Below are 24,564 nucleotides of genomic sequence, written 5' to 3'. Positions count from 1 at the left end.
GTGGTTTGGTTGATACACTGGAGGGAAGGAATGCCATCCAGAGGGACCTTGACATGCTTGTGAGGTGGGCTGATGCCAACCTCATGAAGTTTAACCATGCCAAGTGCAAGGTCCTACACCTGGGTTGGAGCGATCCCAGGCACAGCCATAGGTTGGGCAGGGAAGAGATTCAGAGCAGCCCTGCGGAGAAGGACTTGGGGGTGTTGGTTGATGAGAAAATGAACATGAGCCGGCAGTGTGCGCTTGCAGAACAGAAAGCCAACCACATCCTGGGCTGCATCAAAAGGAGCATGACCAGCAGGTCGAAGGAGGTGATCCTGTCCCTGTACTCTGCTCTTGTGAGATCCCATGTGGAGTATTGTGTGCAGTTCTGGTGTCCTCAACATAAAAAGGACATGGAACTGTTGGAACAAGTCCAGAGAAGGGCCACGAGGATGATCAGGGGACTGGAGCACCTCCCATATGAAGACAAGCTGAGGAAGTTGGGGCTGTTCAGCCTGGAGAAGAGAAGGCTGCGTGAAGACCTCACAGCAGCCTTCCAGTATCTGAAGAGGGCCTATAGGGATGCTGGAGAGAGACTTTTCATTAGAGACTGTAGTGACAGGACAAGGGGCAATGGGTTAAAACTTAAACAGGAGAAGTTTCGGTTGGATATAAGAAGGAAATTCTTTCCTGTTAGGGTGGTGAGGCACTGGAATGGGTTGCCCAAGGAGGTTGTGAATGCTCCATCCCTGGCAGTGTTCAAGACCAGGTTGGACGAGGCCTTGGGTGATATGATTTAGCGTAAGGTGTCCCTCCCCACGGCAGGTGGGTTGGAACTAGATGATCTTAAGGTCCTTTCCCTAACGATTCTATGATTCTATGATTCTATGAAATACGTCCTTAACTCAAACACTGAAAATTCAGTCTTATTCACACTCATCTCCGAGTTACTAATTGAAGCAATCATCTAATCAAATTTCAGCCCTTTCAAAGATGGTACAAAGTAGAAAACTGTGAGTTTTTTCATCCTATTCATATTCTTAAATTAGATGGTATTTGATCCTGTTCCTCCACTTATAATCATTCTGCTTAACAAACCTTTCTCACATACCATTTGTTTTTTTTCGTTTGGATTCTGGAATCTGTTTAATCTCTCTCCCAGTGTATCCAAAATGTAACTTGAATCTTGTGTTTTCAGGGGATTTTAAAATGATTTATCATGGTTTTTCTTTTTCTTTTCTTTTCTTATTTTTTTTTTTTTTAATAGCTTTGCTTTCAAGGTCCACTTAGTGCCGCAGTAACCCTGTCCCCTAGGAATCAATTTCTTAACATGAGAGCAAAGAGAGTTCATATACTTTGTGATCCAACATCCCTTAGAGTTGGAGTTTCATTTCATTAATAATTCACTTACGAGCACATACATTCATTTTACATGAGTCCTCAATGTGGCCAGGGTGCTGTGTAGTCTGCACTGTATCCACCTATAAAAAATACAAAAATATATGTCTGCTTACCGGGATGTGAGTAGATTTTGGCTAACCTAATCCTGTATCTCAGATGTTTTAGCAAGTAAAAAGATTCCTCTTCTCTCCCTTTGGTCCAAACAGACTCCATAAAGGAACTATTTGGCAGCAAAAAGTGTAAGAATAGTATTACATATTGCTTAAGAAAAATAATTAATTAAGTAGACTATGTCCAGGAACAGGATGGTTTTAAATCATAGAGAAATTGTAGTGATTTAGGTATTCCTGCTTTTCTTACCTGCAGTTACTACAGACAGAGGAAAAAATAGTATGTTTTGGGTATCAGTGTGTCCTGGGTTCAGCAGTAGCAGTCATTTTTCTCCTTCTTGGTAGCTGGTGCAGTGCTGTGTTTTGACTTTCGGCCTGGGAACAGAGCTGATAGCGATGTTTTGGTTTGGCCAAGGACTTTGTGAGCCTCATGCTCTGCCAGGGAGGAGGGGAAGCCGGGAGGAAGCAGAGACAGGACACCTGACCCAAACTGACCAAAGAGGTATTCCATACCACAGCACGTCATGCCCAGGATGTAACTGGGAGTTACCCAGAAGGGCTGGGAGACTGCAGGGTTGGAGGAGGTATCGGTCGGTGCTTGGTCGGGGCTGGGGGGGGCAAGTTATCGGTCAGATGGTGGTGAGGTGTTGTATTCTCTTCCTTTGTTATTTCCTTTATCATTATTATCATTGGTGGTAGCAGTAGTGATTTGTGTTATACCTTAGTTACTAAACTGTTCTTATCTCAACCTGTGGGAGTTGCATTCTTTTGATTCTCCTCTCCGTCCCTCCGTGAGTAGGGGGAGGGAAAGAAGGAGGGGAGTGAGTGAACGAGATACCTGACTGGGTTTAAACCACGACACAGTGACAAGCATAACTTTTCTCCATGGAGTGATGGGATAAATAGTGTGGTAAATCGTTAATGATATCAAACAGTTATAAGAAGCAAAGAATAGGAACTTTATATGAAAACAAACAGGAAACTCTTCTTCCCTCTGATCCACCTCACACACAGCCCCCGAAAGAAGGGAGTGAGTGAGCCAGATTTTGATGGCAACATACAATATACAGTGATAATTCTATGAACATCTGAGTTATTCGAAATGCCAGGTATCAACCATTGCACTTCAAGGTGAACATAAAGAAAATGGAGATCTATATGAAAACACGTTTCCTTTGAATCACTTTGATCAATACGTTTATGAACAAAACAAAACACTGAAGAGACATGCACTTCTAATAAACTGTGAAGGTTTCTGTCCAATATATTCTTAAAAAAAAGCTCTTAAAATAGCATTCAGAAATGGGTCATCTACACAAAAAATACTAACCCATTGTGTGTCAGTTATGTAACATGTTTGGTTGCTTTCACCACTCTTTTCAGTTTTTCCAGTGTTTCTGAATTATTAATAATTATATGTTGAGTTTACATCACTCACTACTAAGTCCTTATTTTCCAATGTTTTAATGAATCACTTCTAATCTATTACACATATTCAAAGTTAAAACCAAATTATACAAATGTAGGATAACAATGTCAAGCATCTCTACAAAGCAGCTTTTGCTCTCTGAACATAATCCATAAAAGACTCCCAAATGTCCTCAAATAAGTAACGTCTGTTCCTCAGTCTAAATATGATCTTCTTACAGGAAGCCATCTGGGCTTCCTGTAAGCAAAACATTCTGCTTTAGTTGCAGAAGAAATATTTTTACGCCACAGTAAAATCCTTCATCATCATCATCAATCCAATTACATGCGAATCTCTTTGTTCAGTTTCCACTGTCTTAGCTTGACTAAACAGCAAAAACACACAATGAGCCAAAAAACAATATATAGAAATATAGGTAACACATTTAATTGTCTATCTAACTTGATTGATCAATCTCTCTACCTATTATTTAAGTACATTGAGTACCTCAAACTTGTTAACTTCAACAGCTATTCAAATTCATAGCAAATGTAAGCTTTGCTAATTTTTAGGGGAATGCATTCACTCCAACAGTAGATTTGTCCAGCATGCAATAAACAGGGATCTACTAACATGTATTTTAAATATCTTTCTCCAAGACAGATACATCTGTGAGCATTTGGTGCATTCATATGATATTTCTGAAGTCCAATAGGTTCATAAATGTAACAGATTTTTACTATAATTAGAGCTTTCTTCTATGACAGAAACTCACGCTATTATTTCAGTTAACAAATCAAATCATAAATCAATGCAAAATAAAAGCTAGACAAGAAAATTACCTGACACGTACTAGACAAAGTGTTGGATCTTTTTATCAAAAATGTAATATATTATATCCTCACAAATTCAAATAATCATGGTGGTCTAAGTGTGTCTGTGTATTTTATCTGCTGGTGCAGCATAAAAAAGGAAGGATAACAGTGCAATTTATTGTGCCTTTCTACATCGCATCTTAACAGGCAAGAGAGTTTGTACCACTTCCCAATCTTAGGCATACACTGCGCAGTCACAGAGAGTAAACTGATGGAGGACCTTGTGTCTGCATTGCAAGTGCCACACACCATGTGGTACCCTGAAGACAATACTGGAAGGAAGACAATGCATCAGAAGTTAGTGGTGCACTAAAATATGTACAGCAAGACTCCAAGTATGGACTCGACTTCAAACCCAAATAAACCCTTCCTGTGCTCTGTATCATTAATGTAGATGCATCATATATAATGATTAATTAAAAAATCGGAAAATTATCTTTTCTCATTGACTATGTTTCTGTGAAATGAATTGCGATTTTCCCCACTTTTCTATGGCAGCTGAAAAAATCTTACTAATTTCCAGAAAATACATATGACTGGTTTTCCTCTTCCTATTTCCTGGCATGGAAATGCACATATATCAAAGAGTTAAATGAAGAACTGAGAGTCACTACCTCAGTTTTCATGAGCAAGATGCTTGCAGCTCTTCACTGATCCAGTCCATAACACTGAAATGCAGGCCTGAAAGTTTTATTACATACTGAGTCCATTTTCTGTTTATCATAGGCATAATTTCACATATTTCCTTGATAGATTACATTTTTCTTGTATGAATATTTCAATGGGAAATCTGTTCCATAATTTCAATGTTGCAGTATATTAAAATTATAATAATAATCCCAAGTTTATTCGTAGGTATTCATATTTGTTTCTTCTTTTTCATTAACTTATATATACATTGCTATTGGGAAGTGAAATTTTAGTACTAGTGATATATATTTGTTATTATACACAATTAACTTTCATCAAATGAGAGTCAGACTTTGAGTATAGATGACCACAGCCACAACATATTGCTACAAACTCAGAATGACTGACTTCTGCGAGCACCCTTATATTAATTTTTTTTGCCACTCATCTCTATTTCTTCTTAGCACTAAATTTGTATCTGTAAATACATTATGATTGCAACATATATCATATATTGATCCAACTGATGTGTGTGTATTACTAAAAATTTGAGACAAGTTGCTGCGACATTCAATATGCCTTAAACAGAACTGAAAGGCACAACATGCTCATTTTTGCCCACTACAGCAAATCCCAGATAAAAATATATCTCCTATAGATTTCCTGTTACTTTCCACAAGATGCTTCTAATCTATTTTTAAACTCATTTTACAGACACAACTTCATTTTCAGTTTGTCACAGAAATCAAAATAAGGCATGAGGAATTGTAGGAAGTGTATTGAATATATAGTGTTTGAATATACATGTTGAATAATAAATATTAATTCTCATATTCTTAAACAAAATAAAATTAATCATCAAATAAAATGTTCAATAAAACAGTTTTATGCTGTGCCATTTGTACAATATTTGTAAATCATTAAAGGCCATATATAGGATAAAAATATAGGTAAAACTGAACTTAATTAAAAGTTTGTCTGAAAAAGAAATTAGTGAGGACTGAGATCACAGAGATGCATAGATTTTAGTCATTAGAATTCCAGTAACAAGCAGGCATGGTCTAATATAAGAAAACCTATCCATAATCCTGATAAAAAATAAAATAAAATTAAAGAAATAAGCTTAAAAGGGTAAAACACCTGGAGGTAGTACAGGGTTTAAGATGAGTGTAGTCTCATTTAACCTTACTTAAATTCAATTTGGCATATTCTTAACTACTTTGTGTCAGCTGGGTCTAGTTTTACAACTTAATTATGGTTACTGCTGACTCCTGATTGTTAGGTAAAAGGTAAATCAAGTCCATCAAAACTTGATACCAAAACCAGAAAAATACATAAATTATCATTTTTAACCCATCATTACAAGCATAAAATTTATAAGATAAACATGTATCATTCACTACCTTTACAAACTCTCTGTTTTATTGCTTTCCTGCTTACATTATGCCTATGAATGAATTTTAAACATTTAGGCATCTGGCAAATCCTGACACTTCCTATTATTAGGATATTAGCATTGAATTATGTTCACAGTCATGCTTTGCAGTAATGTGGTGATTTATTAACCACTGTCTCACAAAGACAGTGGTTACACATGGAAAGACTGTGTCCCTGCCACTCCCCTGAAATTCATGCATTCATTCCCACAAACTAAAGAATTTATACCTCAGAATTCAAAAAATCACCCATACTTAACTGTTAAGAAATCAGTTCTTTCTAAAAAAAAAAAAACCAAAAAACAAACCCTAATGTAAATTTATCATGAGCATATACCTTCTGCTAGCTATAGTTAGGAATGAAAACCAAAATATAATATCTCATCAAATATAAATATATCTCATTTAACTCTCTCATCCCCATCATAAGAACTGTGAAAATAAATATATTGCATGTTTAATGTTGTTTGCTACAATGCCTTGCAATTCCTGAAGCAAAGAACTGTCTTCAATACAATCCAGTATAATGATATTATTGTTCTATTTTCAATACATATGTGTTTACTTATTTCAGATAGTTCAGAAATACAATTTGCTAATAGGTTTTTGAAGGCACAGAGTGGAATAACGTAAGATTAATCTACCTAAAAGAAGTCTCAATAATATAGTGTTCCATATGTCTTGCATATTATTTCCATAATACATTTATTAAAATTCTGTCACTTACGTTACTGAACTAATGCATTAAGAAGCACTCTAATGCGTAATTTTATCTATTCAAGTTATTACAGCCTTCAGACAGCAACACTCCGGACTGAGTAATACTGCCATGTCAAGAAAAAAAAGGCTCACAAAAACAGTACAACAAGTACTGATATCCTTAGATGCCTCTGATGCTTCAAATCTCACACTGAGAGTTTTATGCTGCTCTTTAAACAGCTTACAGAACGTAACTTGAGCTTGGTGTAGATAATTCTAGCAATAATTTAATCCGTCATTAAGAAACCAAGGTGTGAAAAGTCTGTCCCATGTTTATTTTTTTACTTTACTTTCTTCCTTTTCTTAGAAGTACAGGAATATACTGGAAAGAAAATAACTATAATTTCTTTTTCTAAACTGATGAAATTCCATTTCAAAACTAGCAAGATATTTTTACATCACCTCATATCTCCAGAAGGTTAAAACATTTTCTGTAATTTCTAGACTGAAAATGCAGTGGTATATTAATTGCTATTATATCAACATTATTCATTAATACTTTTTTGCTGGCATTTATTCAAAATATTTTTATGAAGAGCAATCAAATCTCCTCTCAATATTTACTTTCTCAAGGCTCTGAGGTACATGTAGCATACATGAACGGCATAAAGCCTTCAGGGCAGGGTTATAAGGTATGCCCATGAATGAGTTCATGCACTACTGCAATCTTCAGCTGGGTGTACTAAAGTAAAAGAATTCCAGAATTACCACAGTATACCAGGCAGTGGTTTAAAAAGTGATTCAAAGGAGGTTCAAGTATTCATGCCTTGAGGATAGTAACAGCTTTAGCCATCCAATTTTAGCCTGACACAGCATGTCTCTCAAGAGCCTTATGTCTGCATAAGTCAACTCCTAAAGAATTCCTGTGAAGTACTTAAGTTTGAATTAGTCAACTCTTTCACAGCTAACTTTATATTCCATGGTTATTAAATAGATCTTTCTGAATCTCAAAATGTAATTAGAAATTCTTATAATTCAGCTAAATTCTTCCTCAAAATTGTTGACCAGGTTTTTCAGATGAAGTCTCATAAATAACTCCTCAAATCACATGAATATGTCCATTTCTTTCACAGCAGCACACAACCTGATTCATCTTTATTTTGCAGAAACAAGTTTGCCTGTGTCACACTGCTGCTCATAGTAACTCTACCTGATTCATTAAATTATCCTCTACTGCTTCCATATCATGATTTCATAACCAAATTTAGAGCTTGTCTTGTTCTCGCTATTGTATTTTGAGGAGTAAAGGTTCATTTTAATTGCTACAGTCTAAGGAGTTTCCTGGTCCTTTGCTACAGTCTAATTCTCACACAAACTCATGATGTTTATCATATTTATTTCATGATCAAGTTTCATTACTATATTTGCACTCTATGCACAAGCAAAGTATAAAGCAAAATCAGTCTTAAGACACATGCTTGACTTGATTAACTTTCCCTCTATTTACCCTTATCTTTGCGACACCAACTGTCCTCTCATTTTAGTGAATTTCTTACATATTTTGTTATTCCTCTAGCAATTATCATCTTCCTCTGGTGCCCAGGTGGCACAGTATCAACTGCTTGCTGAAGTCCAAAGAGAGAAATTACAAAATTTTCTTTATCTAGCAAATTTATTATCTTTTCAAAGGAAGGTATCAGATTGCTTTGCACTAACTGCTTTCAGTAAAGCCATTTTCAACTTCTGTTTTTATCCCATTTTCCTGCTTCCTTTCTGTCAGCAACCTTTTTATTTTTCATATAAATTCTGCTCTACTTTGACAAAAATTGGTCACCCTTGTAGACCTTTATCCCTTCTTTTTTCACCTTCATCCCTACTTAAAAATAAATGCTGCACTTTTTATTCTCTGACAAAACAGCACCATTTCTGTCCTAACAGATTCATTGACAGGAAGACATGGGATGCTTTGTTTTATATCACCCACAATTCTGTGGTGATGTTTATCCATTCCTCCTTGACTTACATATATCAGAATTCAAGTTTTGCTTTTATCTCAGGTACTTCCAGCTTTTGCCTCCTATGTACAATATTATCACCTTTGTTTTAGACCAAGGCAAAGTTTTACTTTCATTTCTGTATCACAGCTATGTTAACTTTCACTTCTAAATGTAATAATTGCCCTGCTTCTCTCTCACTCTTGTTTTGTTAATATAGTTCAATAAAGTTTTCTTTTAATTATCCCTTTAGTGTCTATCTCAGTTAACATTTGTCAAACCTTTACCCCTATACTGACCATAACCCCATAATGTACTTCTCTTTGAGTCTCTCCTCCTTTCTCCCTTTTCTCATTCCTAATTTTTCTGATCATGTAATTTATTCCATTAAAAAAGAAAAAAAAATAGACACCACAGAATTAACACCTGTGTATTTGATCCTCTGAAAGGCTATTTGATATATCATTCCTCTGAGACTTATGTATGAAAATTATTTCTGTGTCACCTTCCTCCTACCTGACAGTGACACTACAATCATTGTCCATACCAAGTACTGAAGGCCAATGCGGAACAGAATAAACCATAGAGTCAGAAAAAGGAATGTACTCTTCCAAGACCTAGAATTAATATGCCTAGGGACAGAACATCTCTATTTTCTGCAGTGATCCTTTGTCACTTCAGTCACAGTATTACACTGGTTTATAATTTTTCCAAGCATCATCCCCACTCACCAAAAAAGAAAGAAAGAAAAATTGGCAAGACTTCAGTGCCCAATGTATAGAAAAACTGAGGTGAATGACACATATGTGGTTTTTTTAATGCAGTTTTGTCTTTTAATGGCATTAATAACTGTTTTATTTTAAAGAAGACTTTTTAAATCATTGCCTAATTTACAATCTGCATGGAATGGTATATGCCAATTAAATTTGTTGCTTACCCCATTTGCAACTGCAAAGCCAAAGGGGACCTCAGAGAAATGCTTTTGACAGAAGTATTATGCATGGAATTAAAAGCTTTATAGGTATATTTAAAACAGACTGCTATGATGTGGCAGAAACAGCAAGCTGATACATTTACCGCTTACTTTGCAATGTGAACTATTACTTTTCATCTCATGGGCACAACAGATTTCATAGGAATTCTTTACACTTCAGCCTTTCGGAGACATGAGGCCAGTAATCCCTGTTCAATATAGACCCTCCTTCTATACTTGGGGGTATAACAGGCTTCAGGGGCTTCTCTTGCCCCACTACCCCATGCCTGCCCTTGCTTCAGGGGGGCTAACAAGAGATTACCTATAGAGGAGAACAAAAGTAAAAATGCTGCATAGAGGAGCAGAGACTGCCTGAGCAGCAGGAAACCCACTGGTTTTTCCTGGGTGGATTATTCCTGGTCTCCAGATGTCAGACAGCAAAGTGGATTATGCCAAAGGCACAGTAAGACTCTAAAGGTAGAGTCCCCTCAGAACAGCCAAAGCTAAAGTAAACTAAAAGAAAAAGTTATGGAACGAAGTGAGGGGGAGAGATGTAGGTGGGGTCTGGGTTTAATTGCTTCATACAGGATCTGTAGGCAGGAGATGGCTAGGGCAGACTCACCAACCTTTATATCAAATTCCAAAGTACAACTACGTATCACTCTCACCCCAGAAATCTCACTGATCAGGGCAACTTCCCGCTTTGTAGAGATGTTGTAGTAATAAAAGGAGAAAAATAGTAATTAATCAAGACCACTAAGAAAATAAAATGCTAGAAGACAAAAGTAAGCACTGCTACCAGTCTATCACCAATTTGAAAAAAAATGTCAAGAGCAGAGTCAGGCTGTATCTTTTAAACAGACATAAGCTAAATCTACTATTTGAATAGATTACAGAAAGCATACAGAGTCATAAAACAACATTATTTATGGGTGAGTGTTGCTCAGTAGATGAAAACTGAAATTAGCTTTCCTGAGTCCCTCTTCAGTGTACCTCCAAGTTGTAGTCAAATGGTTTGTAAGATTTATAAATTCTCAGTTACTCTCATCTAAATATTCACTTAAGTTACATAATGGAAGCATCATAATGACAAGTTTATAAAGAATACGGTGATCCTTAGATACTATGTTATATGTATGCAAAACACTGTGGAAAATATACTGACAGTGTAAAGCTGTTTGCATTGTCAATTGTTCACTTTCTTAAAATTAAGTTTGAAACCAGAGGGGTTTTTATATGTATGTGCTGCCATTCAAAGGAAATATAAATTCCATGCTTCAAAATAAGTTGCAATTTTTTAAGTCTTTTATCAATGACTAATATTGTGTTTCATAACAAGTAAGAGCTTTTGTCATAGTCTGTTTTATGAGGACAGCGTGGTAGATTATTTTAATTAAAGTCTGGTAAATTATCAAAAGGATTTTACATTCTACAAGTAATTGCTTTTTCTTCTCTATTCACTTTTGTTAATGGAAACAGAGAAAGTTGTTTTTATCTTTAATACATGATGCAGAATACAGAACAAAATTGAAAGAAAAATAAGCAGTTAATTAAGTGACCTTTAATTTCTTGGGCATCCTTTTACATTAAACCCAAAATGACCAAAATTAAGCTAGATTTGACAGTAGTTATATATGTGCAATGAAGTTATGTGTCGAAATCAGGCTGCCGTATTAACAGTACACACCTGAAAGTAGCTGAACAGTGGACTGCAATGAAAGTTTGTTGTGGTTTAAGTCCAGCTGTAAATCAGACCATGCAGTCTCTGTCTCACTCCTCCCCTTCCCCCCAGCCCTGCTCCTGGAGGGATGGGGAGGAGAATTGAAAAAATGTAGCTCCCTCGGGTTGAGATAAGAATAGTTTAGTAACTAAGGTATAACACAAATCACTACTGCTACCACCAATAATAATAATGATAAAGGGAAATAACAAGGGAAGAGAATACAGTCGCTCACCACCTGCCGACCGATACCCAGCCTGACCAAGCAGTGATCTAGACCTTCAGGGTAACCTTCTCTCCAAGGAGAAAAATGACTGCTACTGCTGAACCCAGGACAGTAGCAGTAGCCTCTTTGGCTAGTTTGGGTCAGGTGTCCTTTCACTGCTGTCTCCCAGCTTCCCATCCTCCCTGGCAGAGCATAAGACTCGCAAAGTCCTTGGTCAGAGTAAATATGACATAGCAACAACTAAAAACATCGGTGTTATCAGTGCTGTTCCCGGTCCGAAAGTCAAAACCACAGCACTGCACCAGCTACTAAGAAGGAGAAAAATGACTGCTACTGCTGAACCCAGGACAAAGTTACATTAAAAGTTGCATTGAAATATTTGTGAGATCAGTTAAATTACCTCACATTAGATTGTACTCTGGCAATTCAAACATAGCATATTTTACATGCTTACAAATATTAGGTGACCACTAATCCTTTTGCTCATAAAATCCTCAACACAGATTAGTTTATGTACAGAAGTGGTACATGGGAATATGAATTAATACTATATATTATTTTGGTTGAAGGTTTGGGGTTGAGAGGCTTTTTTTCTCCTTTTTCATCATCAAAAGAAAAAAAGCACCTTTTTCAGTGAAATAGCGAAATGCTTATTTTAGGACTCAAAATCTGTCTTAAGTGTGTCTCCGCTTCTTTTGTATTGAATTAAATCTAGTATGCAGTGTGTGCTTAGAGTGTGAAAAGACTTTCTCTACCAAGTAAGTTACAGAAGCAAAAGGAAAAGGGCAGTAAGAAGAACCCTGGTGTCTCCTTGTCAGTATCTGCACAGACTGTGGGTACCACACCAGCATAACTTTTTCTTTGTGGATAGTGGGCACTACTCTTAACACCAAGAAAGTGTTTCTGCATATTATCTCTCTTTTGCGTTAAAGGAATCCACAATAGCATCAAGTCTGGTGCCACATCAAAATGGAGCAGAAGAGAAGTATACACTGAACATACACCACACAGCTACTGGGATGAACAGGAATTTCATCATGAGCAATTATATCTGCTCAAGTAGGAAGAGTCATTTTCAATAAACTCCTTCCCCCCATCGCCTTCTTTTAAGGTCAGTCTTTATAAAAAATGTCTTTCTGGATGTTTGTTATCATTCAAGATTAAAACAAACAGGCCAGGTCACTTTTCTCAGTCTTGACACAAGAAGTGCAGCAGGAACCTATGGAATTGGGAGAGAGTGCAGTCTCTGAAATAAGCCTTATCTCAAATTTCCTTGCTACTTTTTATGTCTGTCGATATGAAGGAGGAGAAAACTGCATTCTTCGTAACAGTGACCAGGTCTTGGAGCAAAGACACACAATCAGAGGTGAAACATGGTTACAAAATATATTCTAAAAATAAAAAAAATATGGCTTAATTAGAGGGCTTCAACCATGTAAGTGGCAAGGAGTTACTATGACCCTATTAAAGAGATGGATAACACGTAAAAAATCTGGCACAGCTATCTCATTATTTCTTTTAAAGCAAAGTATCAAGAAATGTTTATAAATCCTGATCTGACCAAAAAAAAAAAAAAAAATCCTGATTTTATTCCTAATATATAATATGTTACTGAAATTAATTTGAATTAAAAAATGTTCTCATTTCTGAGCACCAACATAATCCCGAAGAACATATTTTATTTCAGTTTCATCATTCCAGATTTTACTTAGGTTCTCACAATATAACTGGGTTTCACGAAAGCCTGTTATGATTCAAAACTATGGAGAGATAATTAAACCAGAAGAATTATGCTCCTCACAGTGTGTTTTACATTTACTAAGTCAGTGTTTGCCCTTGTGCTTTTAAGGAGGGGAAAGAAAAAAAACAACCAAAAACAAAACAAAAAAAAAAACAAAAAAAAACAAAAAAAAAACAAAAAAGGTGGTGCATCTTCAATGAGTGCAGACATTTTAGATATACTTGATTTACTCAATTTGTTTTAAGCTGAAGTGTGAACAGGAATCTCTGGCAAAACTGTCATCTTTAAAATATGGTGATATTTCATTTTCTCCCTTCTGCTCTATTTAGACTGCCTGGTACTGAAATGCTTCCAGCAACCACTGTGTGCAATTTTTCAGAGCTGTCACTTCCTAGAAAATCTGCTTAAGCAAAATACTTATGTTGTTAGAAAACATAGCAAACATATAAAATGCTTTCTATACGTCATTGCAGAACAACCAGTACTGAAGCATGCAATACATGAACAACATGCAAAAATCTGGAAGTTGAGTTTTATAGACTCTTTTAAATCCATAAAGCTGGTAAACCCACAATTAGTATCCAATGGCAGCTAGAATTAGCTCACTTTTTTTGACTTAGATATTTTTTGCTGCACAATAATTGTATCAACCCAATACAATCAAATAACAACCAAATGTTATTTCCAAAGAAACCACTCCAGGTCAATAAATTAAACAGAACACTTCACTTGAAGGACAATAAAATAGACTATAATAATTTTTAACCTTCTCTAGTATACATACTCTTTTGGCTGACTGAAATGGACTACACTGACAAAAGTTAAGGTCTTTACCTAGGATACAGATTATACCTTGCAGAAAGGAAAAAGAAACGCAAACTTTTCAAGAGTGAAATTCTGGATGTTAAGAATTTTTACAGAGGACAAACTGCAAAATGGTATTGGTTGTTACAGGTCATTATTATTTTTTAGTTCCTTATTTTTTTTCTAAGATTTTTCTGATTTTATGAATTTAATTTCTGCACAACTATACAAAAATCTTATTAATCTTTGAAGGTTACACATGAAGAATATTTTATTACTGTAGTTACTTCACTGCTTTAGAAAGCCTGTCATGTTACACGAAAGTCAGTGATTCTTACTGTGTACAATTCAACTCCCAATACTCTGATGGCCTGTTAACACCAAATATGTCATCCTTTAACACTGCAGAATCAATATACTGGAATGTCATGGTACCCTGATGGGCCACAAAGCCTCTGTATACATTTATTAGACAAAGATTTTATATTACTTCAGAGAAGAAATGTGACAAGTTAAAATCAATTTCAAGTTTCTTACTAAGAAGGAAACAGTCCTAGGTAAGTAAAAGATTTATCTTCTCTTTTTTTTTTCCAAGTTTCCCTCAGTCAAACATAGGAACTAAATAAAGAATGTTAAAGTCATTTAGAAATCCTTTTCTGAACAGGGACACTATTATGTGCACATTGTTATAAATTCTACTCCTCATTTTCAAGTTGTTTTTTTTTTAACAGTTCTTTCCTAACCAGATCATCACCTACTCGAGCTTTGCTGGGGTCTCCTTTCAGGAAAGGATAAGAAAAATACAAATATAACCTAATATAAATATTTTAGTATAATCAAACACCATTATCCCAAAGCCTAGGTACAAAAAACTCTCTAAATGTTACTTGATCCATTTCTCACAAGATCATTTAAGTATTGGGATTACTAAAAGGAAGAGCAGGCAATTTCTTACATTTTAAAAAATGCTCCTGTATACTCCAAAGAACTTGAGATAAAGTTCTTGACATTTCTGACAACATTGGGAATCTGCAGATGAGACAAAATCCAGCAGTGTTTTTTCATAATTAATTCTTAAAAATACGGATTCTTAAAAACATGGGAATGGATAAGCACAATCTTGACCAATCTGATACACCCTGGATGTTTAATAAAAAAAGCATTAAAAAAAAAACAAACCCTGACCTGCAGTGCAGCTGACAGAACAAAGAGTACCCTCTTTCCTTAATCTCTGTATTTCAAATCTATGCCCATTTGACTATTTTATTTCCCAGAATCTTTCATATCTCTCAGACCTCATTAAAAAAAAAACAAACAAAACAAACAAAAACAAAACAAAAAGACAGTATAGGGCTCAAATTGAACATTTGAGCTTCATTACTCTACTAATTCTTAGTGAACTAAGATGATGTCTCACAAAACTCTTTACTGACTGCAAAAGAACTAGTCCATGAACAATTTCTGTAAATACTGAACCAATAAAGTCAGATATATCCCAGAGAGAAACACAACAAAGATAAATATTTCTGTAGGAAGAAAGTTCTAAACCTACATTGGCTTGATTACCTTCTAGACCAACAGAAAATTTTTCTGTTACTGTCTTCACAGTATTTTTAACTTAAAAAAAAAAATAATATGAACCTCATCGGTCGAATTTTGTACTTTCTCTACACAGGTTCAGATTTCAATTTGTAACTGATATACAATTCTTCTGGGCACCTCTTTCTTTTTTTTTCCTTAGTGCTATTTAAACCACTTGATGCAATCATTTCTTGTGTGACACCAAGCATGTTATTTCCCAAGCCACTATCCTCTATACCCTGCCATTTCTAAACAATTGTTACACACCTCCACTGCAAAGCTCAATATTACTTAGAAAGACAAAATGCTTGTGCTCATCTGGAGGTGAATTTTCTAGCAACATACAGCATGTGTTGTGTCTCATCATAAAAATTTTAAAGTATTTTTGTTAAATTATTCTCATTCTGCTCATAAAAATAGTCCTACTGAATTAAATGGAAGTACTGATGCTACAGTTCCTACTGTATTGCCAAAAGCTAAACAATGTGGTTCAGCAGCTTGTAGCCTAGACTTCCAAAAGTCCTTTGAAAGCCTATATTAGTCATTAGCAAACTAAACCACATAAAGGTCGGCATCAATTCAAAATATTGACACAGCATTGCACTAAAATCATGTAAGAAACATATATAACAAAGGTGTCACATGAGTTATCAAACTAACCACCTAGCGCATTAATAATCAGTCTAGTTTGCTATTTTAGGGGGTTTTGTCCTTAAGGACCTTCCTACATATGGGATTACATATATAGGAAACTGTATAGAAGAGAGGATAGTTTCTTCTCAGTAATAAATGATACCTTTAAGAGTGAAAATAAAGAAGCACTTTACTATACCCAAAAGAAGAAAAAGACACAATATGTTTCCATTAAGGTACACAAAATATTTAAATTCATAAAACAAATGCTTACAAATCCATATGAAAATCAGTTATTCTCTCAGCTAAATAGCAAATGCACAACATAGATTAGCATCTATAAATGAGTGATAAGCCAAAATTCAAACTTCATTCTTATGAGGCTTAGTTTTATATTAATTCACTACGATACGTTTCAGTATAGAGCAAACTGCTGTACAAATGTGGTTCTTCAACACTTTCATAAATATGACTCTTCAACGTATTTATGTATGTGAGAAAATAGTTACCAGTATTTAAGTTTGCAGGTAAAATAAACTGCATACAAAACATTTCAGATGAACTATCTTTCAAGGTAGTAGCATAGACAGTGTTTCTCCCCGACCCCAGCTAACTCCACTTTTGTTGTGTTTTTTTTTTAATTTTCAGAAAATGTAAACTAAACCAGATAGCGTCTCATGATATTCCTCTTTATACTGACATTGAATACTGAGATAGAATGATTTTGTGGAAGTCTGTCAACACAACTTCTAATGCTCCTATCATAACCTGAATTGAGGAGATTATCAGTAGGACTCCCCATTAATACATTAGTGAATGTCAACAAAAAATACTGGCTCAAAAGAGGTAATGCTGCCACTTTGGTCTGTAAAATGACTGCATTCTGTCTCAGAAGCTGTTTTCATACATGTGCTGGTCTCCTTTTCTCTCAATCAATGACATCACGAACAGATGAAGATTTGGAAAAAAAAAAAACAAACACCAAAAAAACCCACCATAGCACAACAAAGAGAAGAGCAGGAGAGCTGAATATTGTTTCTACATGCTGCAGTAAAACCTGAAAATTTCAAACCATCTGGCCAATTTCCAGTAATGGATTTTAATTGTAAATCTAGTTGTGCAAATTGCATGCTGTGGAAGAAAATAAGAAAAAGAATCCTGAAAATATTAATATCCACAAGTTTTCATGTTTTGCCTCTTGTGAAGCATTCAGCACACAAGATTTTCATTCTTGCTACTTCCCCTGAATGGTTCAATATTTTCTATGACATCTCTTAAAAATTCACAAGTGTCTCTTAGCAGACATTGCTGTGCTTAGTTCTGTGTCTCAGGAGAGCTAGGGTACTGTTGCCAATTAGAAATAAGCAAGTTGTTTAATTAACACACCCTCTTTATTAATGGTTTAACCCAAAGCTGGCAAAGAGTCTTTGTTGCAAACCACGAACAAAGAAAGGAGTACTAATTAAACATCCTGAAGCTTCTAACGGGGTAGTTTCTTTCACTACCCAAGGGATCCTTTGAACTCCTCAGAGGACCTCCAGAGCCTTCCAAGAGAACTTAGAATTTCTTACAGCTGTCCCACTCACTCAGGAAAAAAAAAACAACAAAACAAACAAAACCAAAAAGCAACCAAACAACAACAACACAAACAAGCAAACAAAAGTCTAAAGACTTTGATACTTCTGATGTTTTAGAGTTCTGTTTGTATATAGACGTTCAAAGTCTGGACCAGACTAAAATGCAGCAGGCTTTGACTTAATAGCACAAACCTAAACTCAAACCTACAAAACTGTTTTCAAGTCAAACATGAATTCATCAGATCAGGATGGGCTGACATGCTCTAACTAAATTTGACAGTAAAATTCAAAGTGCTATGGAAGTTACTGTGAGCGACATATTAGCCATTTTACATGGGAACTAAACTGATGTGGAAGATAAAAGGTGATTCCCTGCACTGGGCACTAAGTACATAACAAAGGGGTAAACAGAGAGATCTGTTCTGCCACAAACTTGTTAACTTTCTACTTTCTTTCAGACTTTCTGAGCGCATTTTGTTATGCGTATATGATATATAAATTTTCTTAAAATCAATTGGCCAAGCTAAAAGGTAACAACTAGATATGGGTTTGAACTGAAGGCTTCTGATGCAAGGCAAAGAGTAGTTTTTCTGGAAATAGCTAGCACTGATCTTTGCTTCAGCTGTCCATCTTACCGCCCCCTCACAGATATCTCTTCCCACACCAGGAAAACAAAGTGTGTTTACGAGGCAGCTGCTAATAGGTTCAGTTTACAGCCTGGTATAGAAGGTTACAGAGCACCAATTCTTTAACATTTGGACTTCATCTTGCACTGATCCAGTAACTGCTGCTCAGGAGTGACAAAGGGATAGATAAACACAGGTAGCAAGTGTCACAGGCACACCCATGAATCAGACCTTTAAAGTGGAGTGAGTATAAAGCAACTGTAAATGTATTTTGTTTGGAAGAAGCGCAAGCAATATTGCAGTAATTTCGTCTCCCTTATACCAAAGGTACTTAGCCACTTTTAAACTTGAGACAGAGTCCAACAGTACAACAATAGAAGAAAATATGACCAGACTTCAGAAACCTGTTAGAGCTAGGGCTCAAAACACTGGCCATTCAGACTTCCTTCACCTACCTTCCATCTTACCTTAGTTATGTAATATTTCCCTAATATTTTCTATAGATTTATACATTTATTTCATTAGTAACCAGAAAGTTAAGAAAATATTTCTTTTCCTTCAGTATTTTATGAGACCAAACCCATGTACTTGCTTCTTCAGAACATGTGCTCCGTTTCAAGATTTTGTAATAATTCCAAGGAATTATTTTTTGGATTCAGACATATCCAAAATTCCATGGATCCATCTATCACCATTTCATTAACAACAACAGACTACTATTATATAGAAATGAGAATCAAATAAGTTTGCACCACAAAAATTGATCTACTGTATTTATTCAGCAATGGATCAGAATTTAGTTTATGAAATAGATTTAAAATATTTATTTTGTGAAACTTGTTTATAAATACATTAGGAAATGTATGTAGAAATACATATTCATTCTTTTATAGTTCTAGCATTTTGGAAAAACTGTCAATAAAGTCCATTGTAGTGTTTCAATTCAGTGTTTCTAGATTCAAAACTTTGCCACCTATGACTAAATACATTAGGACAAAACTCTAAGGAAACACGTAATTAAAAATACTGTCAACTGTGTTCAGTCATGGAATGCCTACAGATCTAAAACTATACCAAAATCCACTGAGCCAAAGATTTCACAATTTCTTATTCCGTGATTCAGTGGTAAGGATGTGAATGAACAAGGAGGGAAGAGCAAATAGAAGTGAATCAGGACAAGCTCTGGAACTCTAACAGGCAACTGGGCTCTGGCCAGAAGTCTGCACTTGCCTTTTTTTCCTTCCCAATGAACAGCTCCAGCATACTGAATTGCTTCTTCAACTAACAAAAAGAGGCAATTTTTACATTTGCACCTTGAAAATTCAAACTAACCCAGCTCCATAAGGAAAATTCCCTAAAATATAATCCTTCAGGCTGTGTTTCAAAATTATTTTTTTTAATGTGTAAAATACAATATATACACAGAAGATATTCACTGCCAGGTTTTCTTCAGTTTAGCCCTCTGTAGATGGGATACACAGGTGAGTGGTACAGCCCTCTGAAGCAAATATTTGTTTTTCCAGCTCTGAATATTATTTCTTTTCTGTTCTCTCATCCTAATAATTAACAGGGGTCTGGTCTAGCCTACAGGAGTTACATTTAAAGGGACTAATCACCCACTGCTCTTCACTGATTGTGGTGAGAATTGTCTTTATTTATCTGCCTGAAAAGCAAGTTTTTAATGGTTTGGCATAATACAACTTTATTATATTGACCTTTTTTGTGACATAATTTTGCAACTTTAATTTAATTTCTATTTCTCAATTAAATGACTTTTATTATGAATTTTACTTTACGTTCAAATTTAAAAAAAAAAAAACAAAACACCTGAAATCAGTAAATTATGTCAATAAGGCAAATAAATTCCTGTTGCTATTTTTTCCCAGAATAGCTTTTCTTCTGATCTTTGAATGTTTTCTAGTGGCTGGCCACTTTAATTGAACTGTTCCCACTGATATGCAAATATTACATTTTAATAAAAGTAGAGGGGTTATTCAATCAAATAAGAATAAGGATAAAAGTAATCAATCTAAACACTCATAAACGTGAGAAACAAGGTGGAAAAACGTAAATAAGTTTTAAAACTATAATTATGAAAAATATGAGGAAATCTTTGAGTATTTTAACCTGAAGAATCAAAATGTGTATTTTCATGTTTTTTTTGAAGAAATCCTATATGTTTATTTCAGTAGATAACGAACTATAAAACACAGAAGCATAGTAGCATTTACCAAACATAATAACAAAAAAGTACAGAACCACATTTATAAAGTAGATCTCATTTTGTATGTCAGACTAACACTATTTTGTAAGTCACATTTTATGCATCAAATTTGAAAATCAAGTATATTTAATGAGAAATGTTTCTACTGTTGAACTGAAAAATCAAAGCCATGTTTTCCAAAAAGGGGGCTTTTTAATTTTTTTTATTTATTTTAATTTTGAAAACTACTTTTCAAATACATGCACGTGGATCAAGACCTTATTTTAGCAAAGGGTTCAGCTGAAGTATATGAGCTGTACGCTAGGATCTTGACCACATTTGTAAATACCTACAAGACTGAGATCTCAACACAGTATTGTTCTCTTATACCTTTCTCTTTGTTTCTATAAGCAGCTTTGTTAGTCTCATCAGTCACATTTTTATCCTACTGCCATTTTTTTACTCAAAAGAGTTGTAAAGAATAACAAAGGCTGACAATAGAATAATAATAAAGCAAAAATAGTGTGGAAACAAAATAGCAAAGTTCTGTCTTGTTCCCCTTTATCAGTAAAAACCCAAAGAATTTGCAAATTCATTAAGATCTCTCCCTGAAACCAACCAAAAAGTTTTGAAGAGCAGGAGATGAAAAATAATAATTAAAATATTATTTCTCCTCCAGAAATTACAACGGTGTGAGTAAGCTCATGGGCACAACCCATGAAAAAAAAACAAAAAACAAACCCACCCATTCTTCGTAGATGTTCCATTTCACTGAGTCAAGCTAAAAGGAAAGCCATTAACCATGATAATAGCAAGGACGTGCCTACCTCCACGGCCCACAGCAAGAAGAACCTAGAGTTGCTACAACTGACTTATTCCATACCCACTTGTCGTGGTTTAAACCCAGTCAGGTAATTCGTTCGCTCACTTCCCCCCCCTTTCTTGCCCTCCCCCTGCTCTCGGAGGGACAGAGAGGAGAATCGAAAAGAATGCAACTCCCACGGGTTGAGATAAGAACAGTTTAGTAACTAAGGTATAACACAAATCACTACTGCTACCACCAATGATAATAATGATAAAGGAAATAACAAGGGAAGAGAATACATCATCTCACCACCAGCGGACCGATAACTCGCCCCCCCCAGCCCGACCAAGCTCTGACCGATACCTCCTCCAACCCTGCAGTCTCCCAGCCCTTCCAGCTAACTCCCAGTTACATCCCGGGCATGACGTGCTGTGGTATGGAATACCTCTTTGGTCAGTTTGGGTCAGGTGTCCTGTCTCTGCTTCCTCCTGGCTTCCCCTCCTCCCTGGCAGAGCATGAGGCTCACAAAGTCCTTGGCCAAACCAAAACATCCTTGTTATCAGCTCTGTTCCCGAGCTGAAAGTCAAAACACTGCACTGCACCAGCTACCAAGAAGGGGAAAAATGACTGCTACTGCTGAACCCAGGACACCACTTCCCTAACTTTAGGAAGAGCAACAATACAGACAGATTTAATGATCAAGTCCAGACAACTGAAATAACAGCCAAATACAAACTGCACTATCAGCTGTCATATACACAGTTAGTATTTCAACAGTCAGAAGCACTCACATTAACTCACATCTAGGTAGGTAAGCAGTGAATGCTCCTCTTTGAAGTTTTTTTAAGAATTTAGATACAAGATATCAAACAGTACACTTCTAGTGCTATATTTTTACACCTCCTGTAAGGTTTGTAGCCTTTGCTTGAATAAAAATACCTAGCAAGTAATGTGCTGGGAAGCAGCAAACTTCCTTGTGTCTGTCACGCACATTCTGATTTTCTCATTCTGTGGTCAAGGCAACATAGGAAAAGTTTTGCAAGCAATATTCATTACCTTAGATTAAACTAATGAAAAAGTAGAGCTAAAACACTTAATTGAGGCATTTATGAGGGAAATCAAATGTAAAAAGCCAACATTCAGCATTTGCTTAATATTATCTGTTGCATTAGCCTTTTCCCCTTGTTCTTTTTAGGTAGTGTCAACGTAAACAGAACGTCTTTTTATGAATCCTCATTTGAGACTTCCTCTAAGTTATTTGTTTAATAGACAAACCTCTCATATGTAATAATTACAGCCTGAAGGAAAACAGCCCATCTTTTTTCTTTACTACAATTTCAATATAGATGTCCATTTACTCTATCAGTCCTGTCATTTGCTGAACATTTGCTGTTCATAATATGCTATTTAGACACATGCAAAAAAAGAGCTCTTTTCACATCCCTCCTCCAAGAGGCATAACTGTGTTATTACTTTTACAGTTATATGACTCAAAATCTGGATTGACTTGCAAAAGCAGGCACTGTTGTCATCTGTACACAGACGTTAAGCAAATTGCAAAACTTTCAAATTTCTCAAACTATACCAATAAACAAACAAAAGAGCGGACATTTAGCAAAGTACCCAGTTAAAATCCAGTCCCTTATTCCCTTTCCTTTTTCTTCAGAAGACCAGTTTCTATGTCTATTTTAATAAATAATCCCAGAATTCTGGGAGCTTTGACCACGGGTTGGTCTATAGGGCACAAGGCCTGCTGGCAGCATATGGGGTATACCTGTCTCAAAGTGGGAAAAGTATTCTAGCCCAGGAGAAAACAGGGCTTATAGAAAGGGGAAGAGGATAACGCCAGGCTCACTAGACATGAGCCATGAGGTAGCTTGCCACTGTTGGAGTCCAGATCCACAGGACAACTTAAATGCATTTATGCCAGTGCCTGCAGCATGGGCAACAAACAGGAAGAGCTGGAAGCTGTTGTGCAGCAGGGAAATCATGCTATAATTCCCATTACAGAAACATGGTGGAACGACTCACATGACTGTAGGGCTGCAATTGATGGCTACAAGCTTTGCAGAAGGCATAGGCAAGGAAAAAGTAGTGGTGGAGTTGCATTGTATGTCAGGGAGTGCATCAACTGCCTTGAACTCAGTGAAGATCAGGAGGAAGGCCAACCAAGCAGATATCTTGGTAGGAGTCTGTTACAGACCACCTAGCCAGGATGAACCTACAGATGAAGTGTTCTTCAAACAACTGGGAGAAATTACACAATCATTTGACCTTGTTCTCTTAGGGGAATTCAACCTACCAGATGTCTGCTGGAAGTACAACACAACAGAGAAGAAACAATCCAGCAGGTTCTTGGAGAGTGTGGGAAATAACTTCCTAACTCAGCTGGTTAGCGAGCCAACTTAGGGGAGTTGCCTGGCTAGATTTGCTGTTCAAAGAGAGAGGAGGACTGGTGGGTGATGTGATGGTTGAGGCCATGTTGGGCAAAATGATCATGAAATGACTGAATTTTCAATCTTTGGAAAAATTAGAAAAAAAGCCAACAAAACCTCCATCTTAGACTTCCAGAGGGCTGACTTTGGCCTGTTTAGGACACTGGTCGGCAGAATTCCTTAGGAAACATTACTAGAAGAAAAAGAAGTCCAGGGAAGCTGGACATTCCTCAAGAATGAAACCCTTAAGGTGCAGGAGCAAGAGGTCTTTATGTGCCAAAAATCAAACCATCAGGGAAGAGATCATCCTGGCTGAACAGGGAGATATTGCTTGAACTCAGGAAAAAAAAAAGGAGTTTATCACCTGTGGAGGAAGGGACAGTCACTCCATGAAAAGTACAAGGTTGTTGTTAGGTTATGTAGAGAGAAAGTTAGAAAGGCAAAGGCACAGATGGAGTTAAATCAGGGCACTGCCAAAAAAGAGAAAAGTACCTTCTCAACTATATTAACAATAAAAGGAGGGCCAAGGAGAACCTACATCCTCTAGCAGATACTAGGGGAAGCCTAGTGACTGAGGATAAGGAAAAGGCTGAGGTACCTAATGCTGCCTTTGCCTCAGTTTTTTAGTAGTCACACCAACCATCCTCAGGGTACTCAGTTCCCTGAGTTGGATGGCAGAGATGAGGAACTGATTGAAGTCCCCAT

At 36.1% G+C, this 24,564-nt stretch overlaps 1 protein-coding gene across 12 annotated transcripts in view; it reads right to left on the bottom strand.

Moving 5' to 3' along the window:
* The window catches only part of PCDH7 (protocadherin 7), a 288,906-nt gene that overhangs the window by 231,020 nt on the left and 33,322 nt on the right, over positions 1-24,564 (bottom strand). For 6 of the 12 annotated variants that reach the window (XM_062636546.1, XM_062636547.1, XM_062636551.1 and 3 more), the window contains exon 2: positions 1,404-1,463. The exons of 4 other annotated variants lie outside the window; for them this stretch is intronic. In XM_062636546.1, coding sequence (XP_062492530.1) covers positions 1,404-1,463 — 60 coding nt within the window. Of the gene's footprint in view, positions 1-887; positions 1,464-24,564 lie in introns of all 12 variants that reach the window. 2 more of the 12 variants (XR_009968063.1, XR_009968064.1) reach the window with 1 other exon arrangement.

Source organism: Pezoporus occidentalis, unplaced genomic scaffold (assembly GCF_034315485.1).
Source record: "Pezoporus occidentalis ecotype Australia unplaced genomic scaffold, CSIRO_AGI_Poc_V1 ctg48, whole genome shotgun sequence".
Lineage (NCBI taxonomy): Eukaryota > Metazoa > Chordata > Aves > Psittaciformes > Psittacidae > Pezoporus > Pezoporus occidentalis.
Note: the sequence above shows the minus strand (reverse complement) of the source record. Positions and strands in the feature narration are given on the sequence as shown.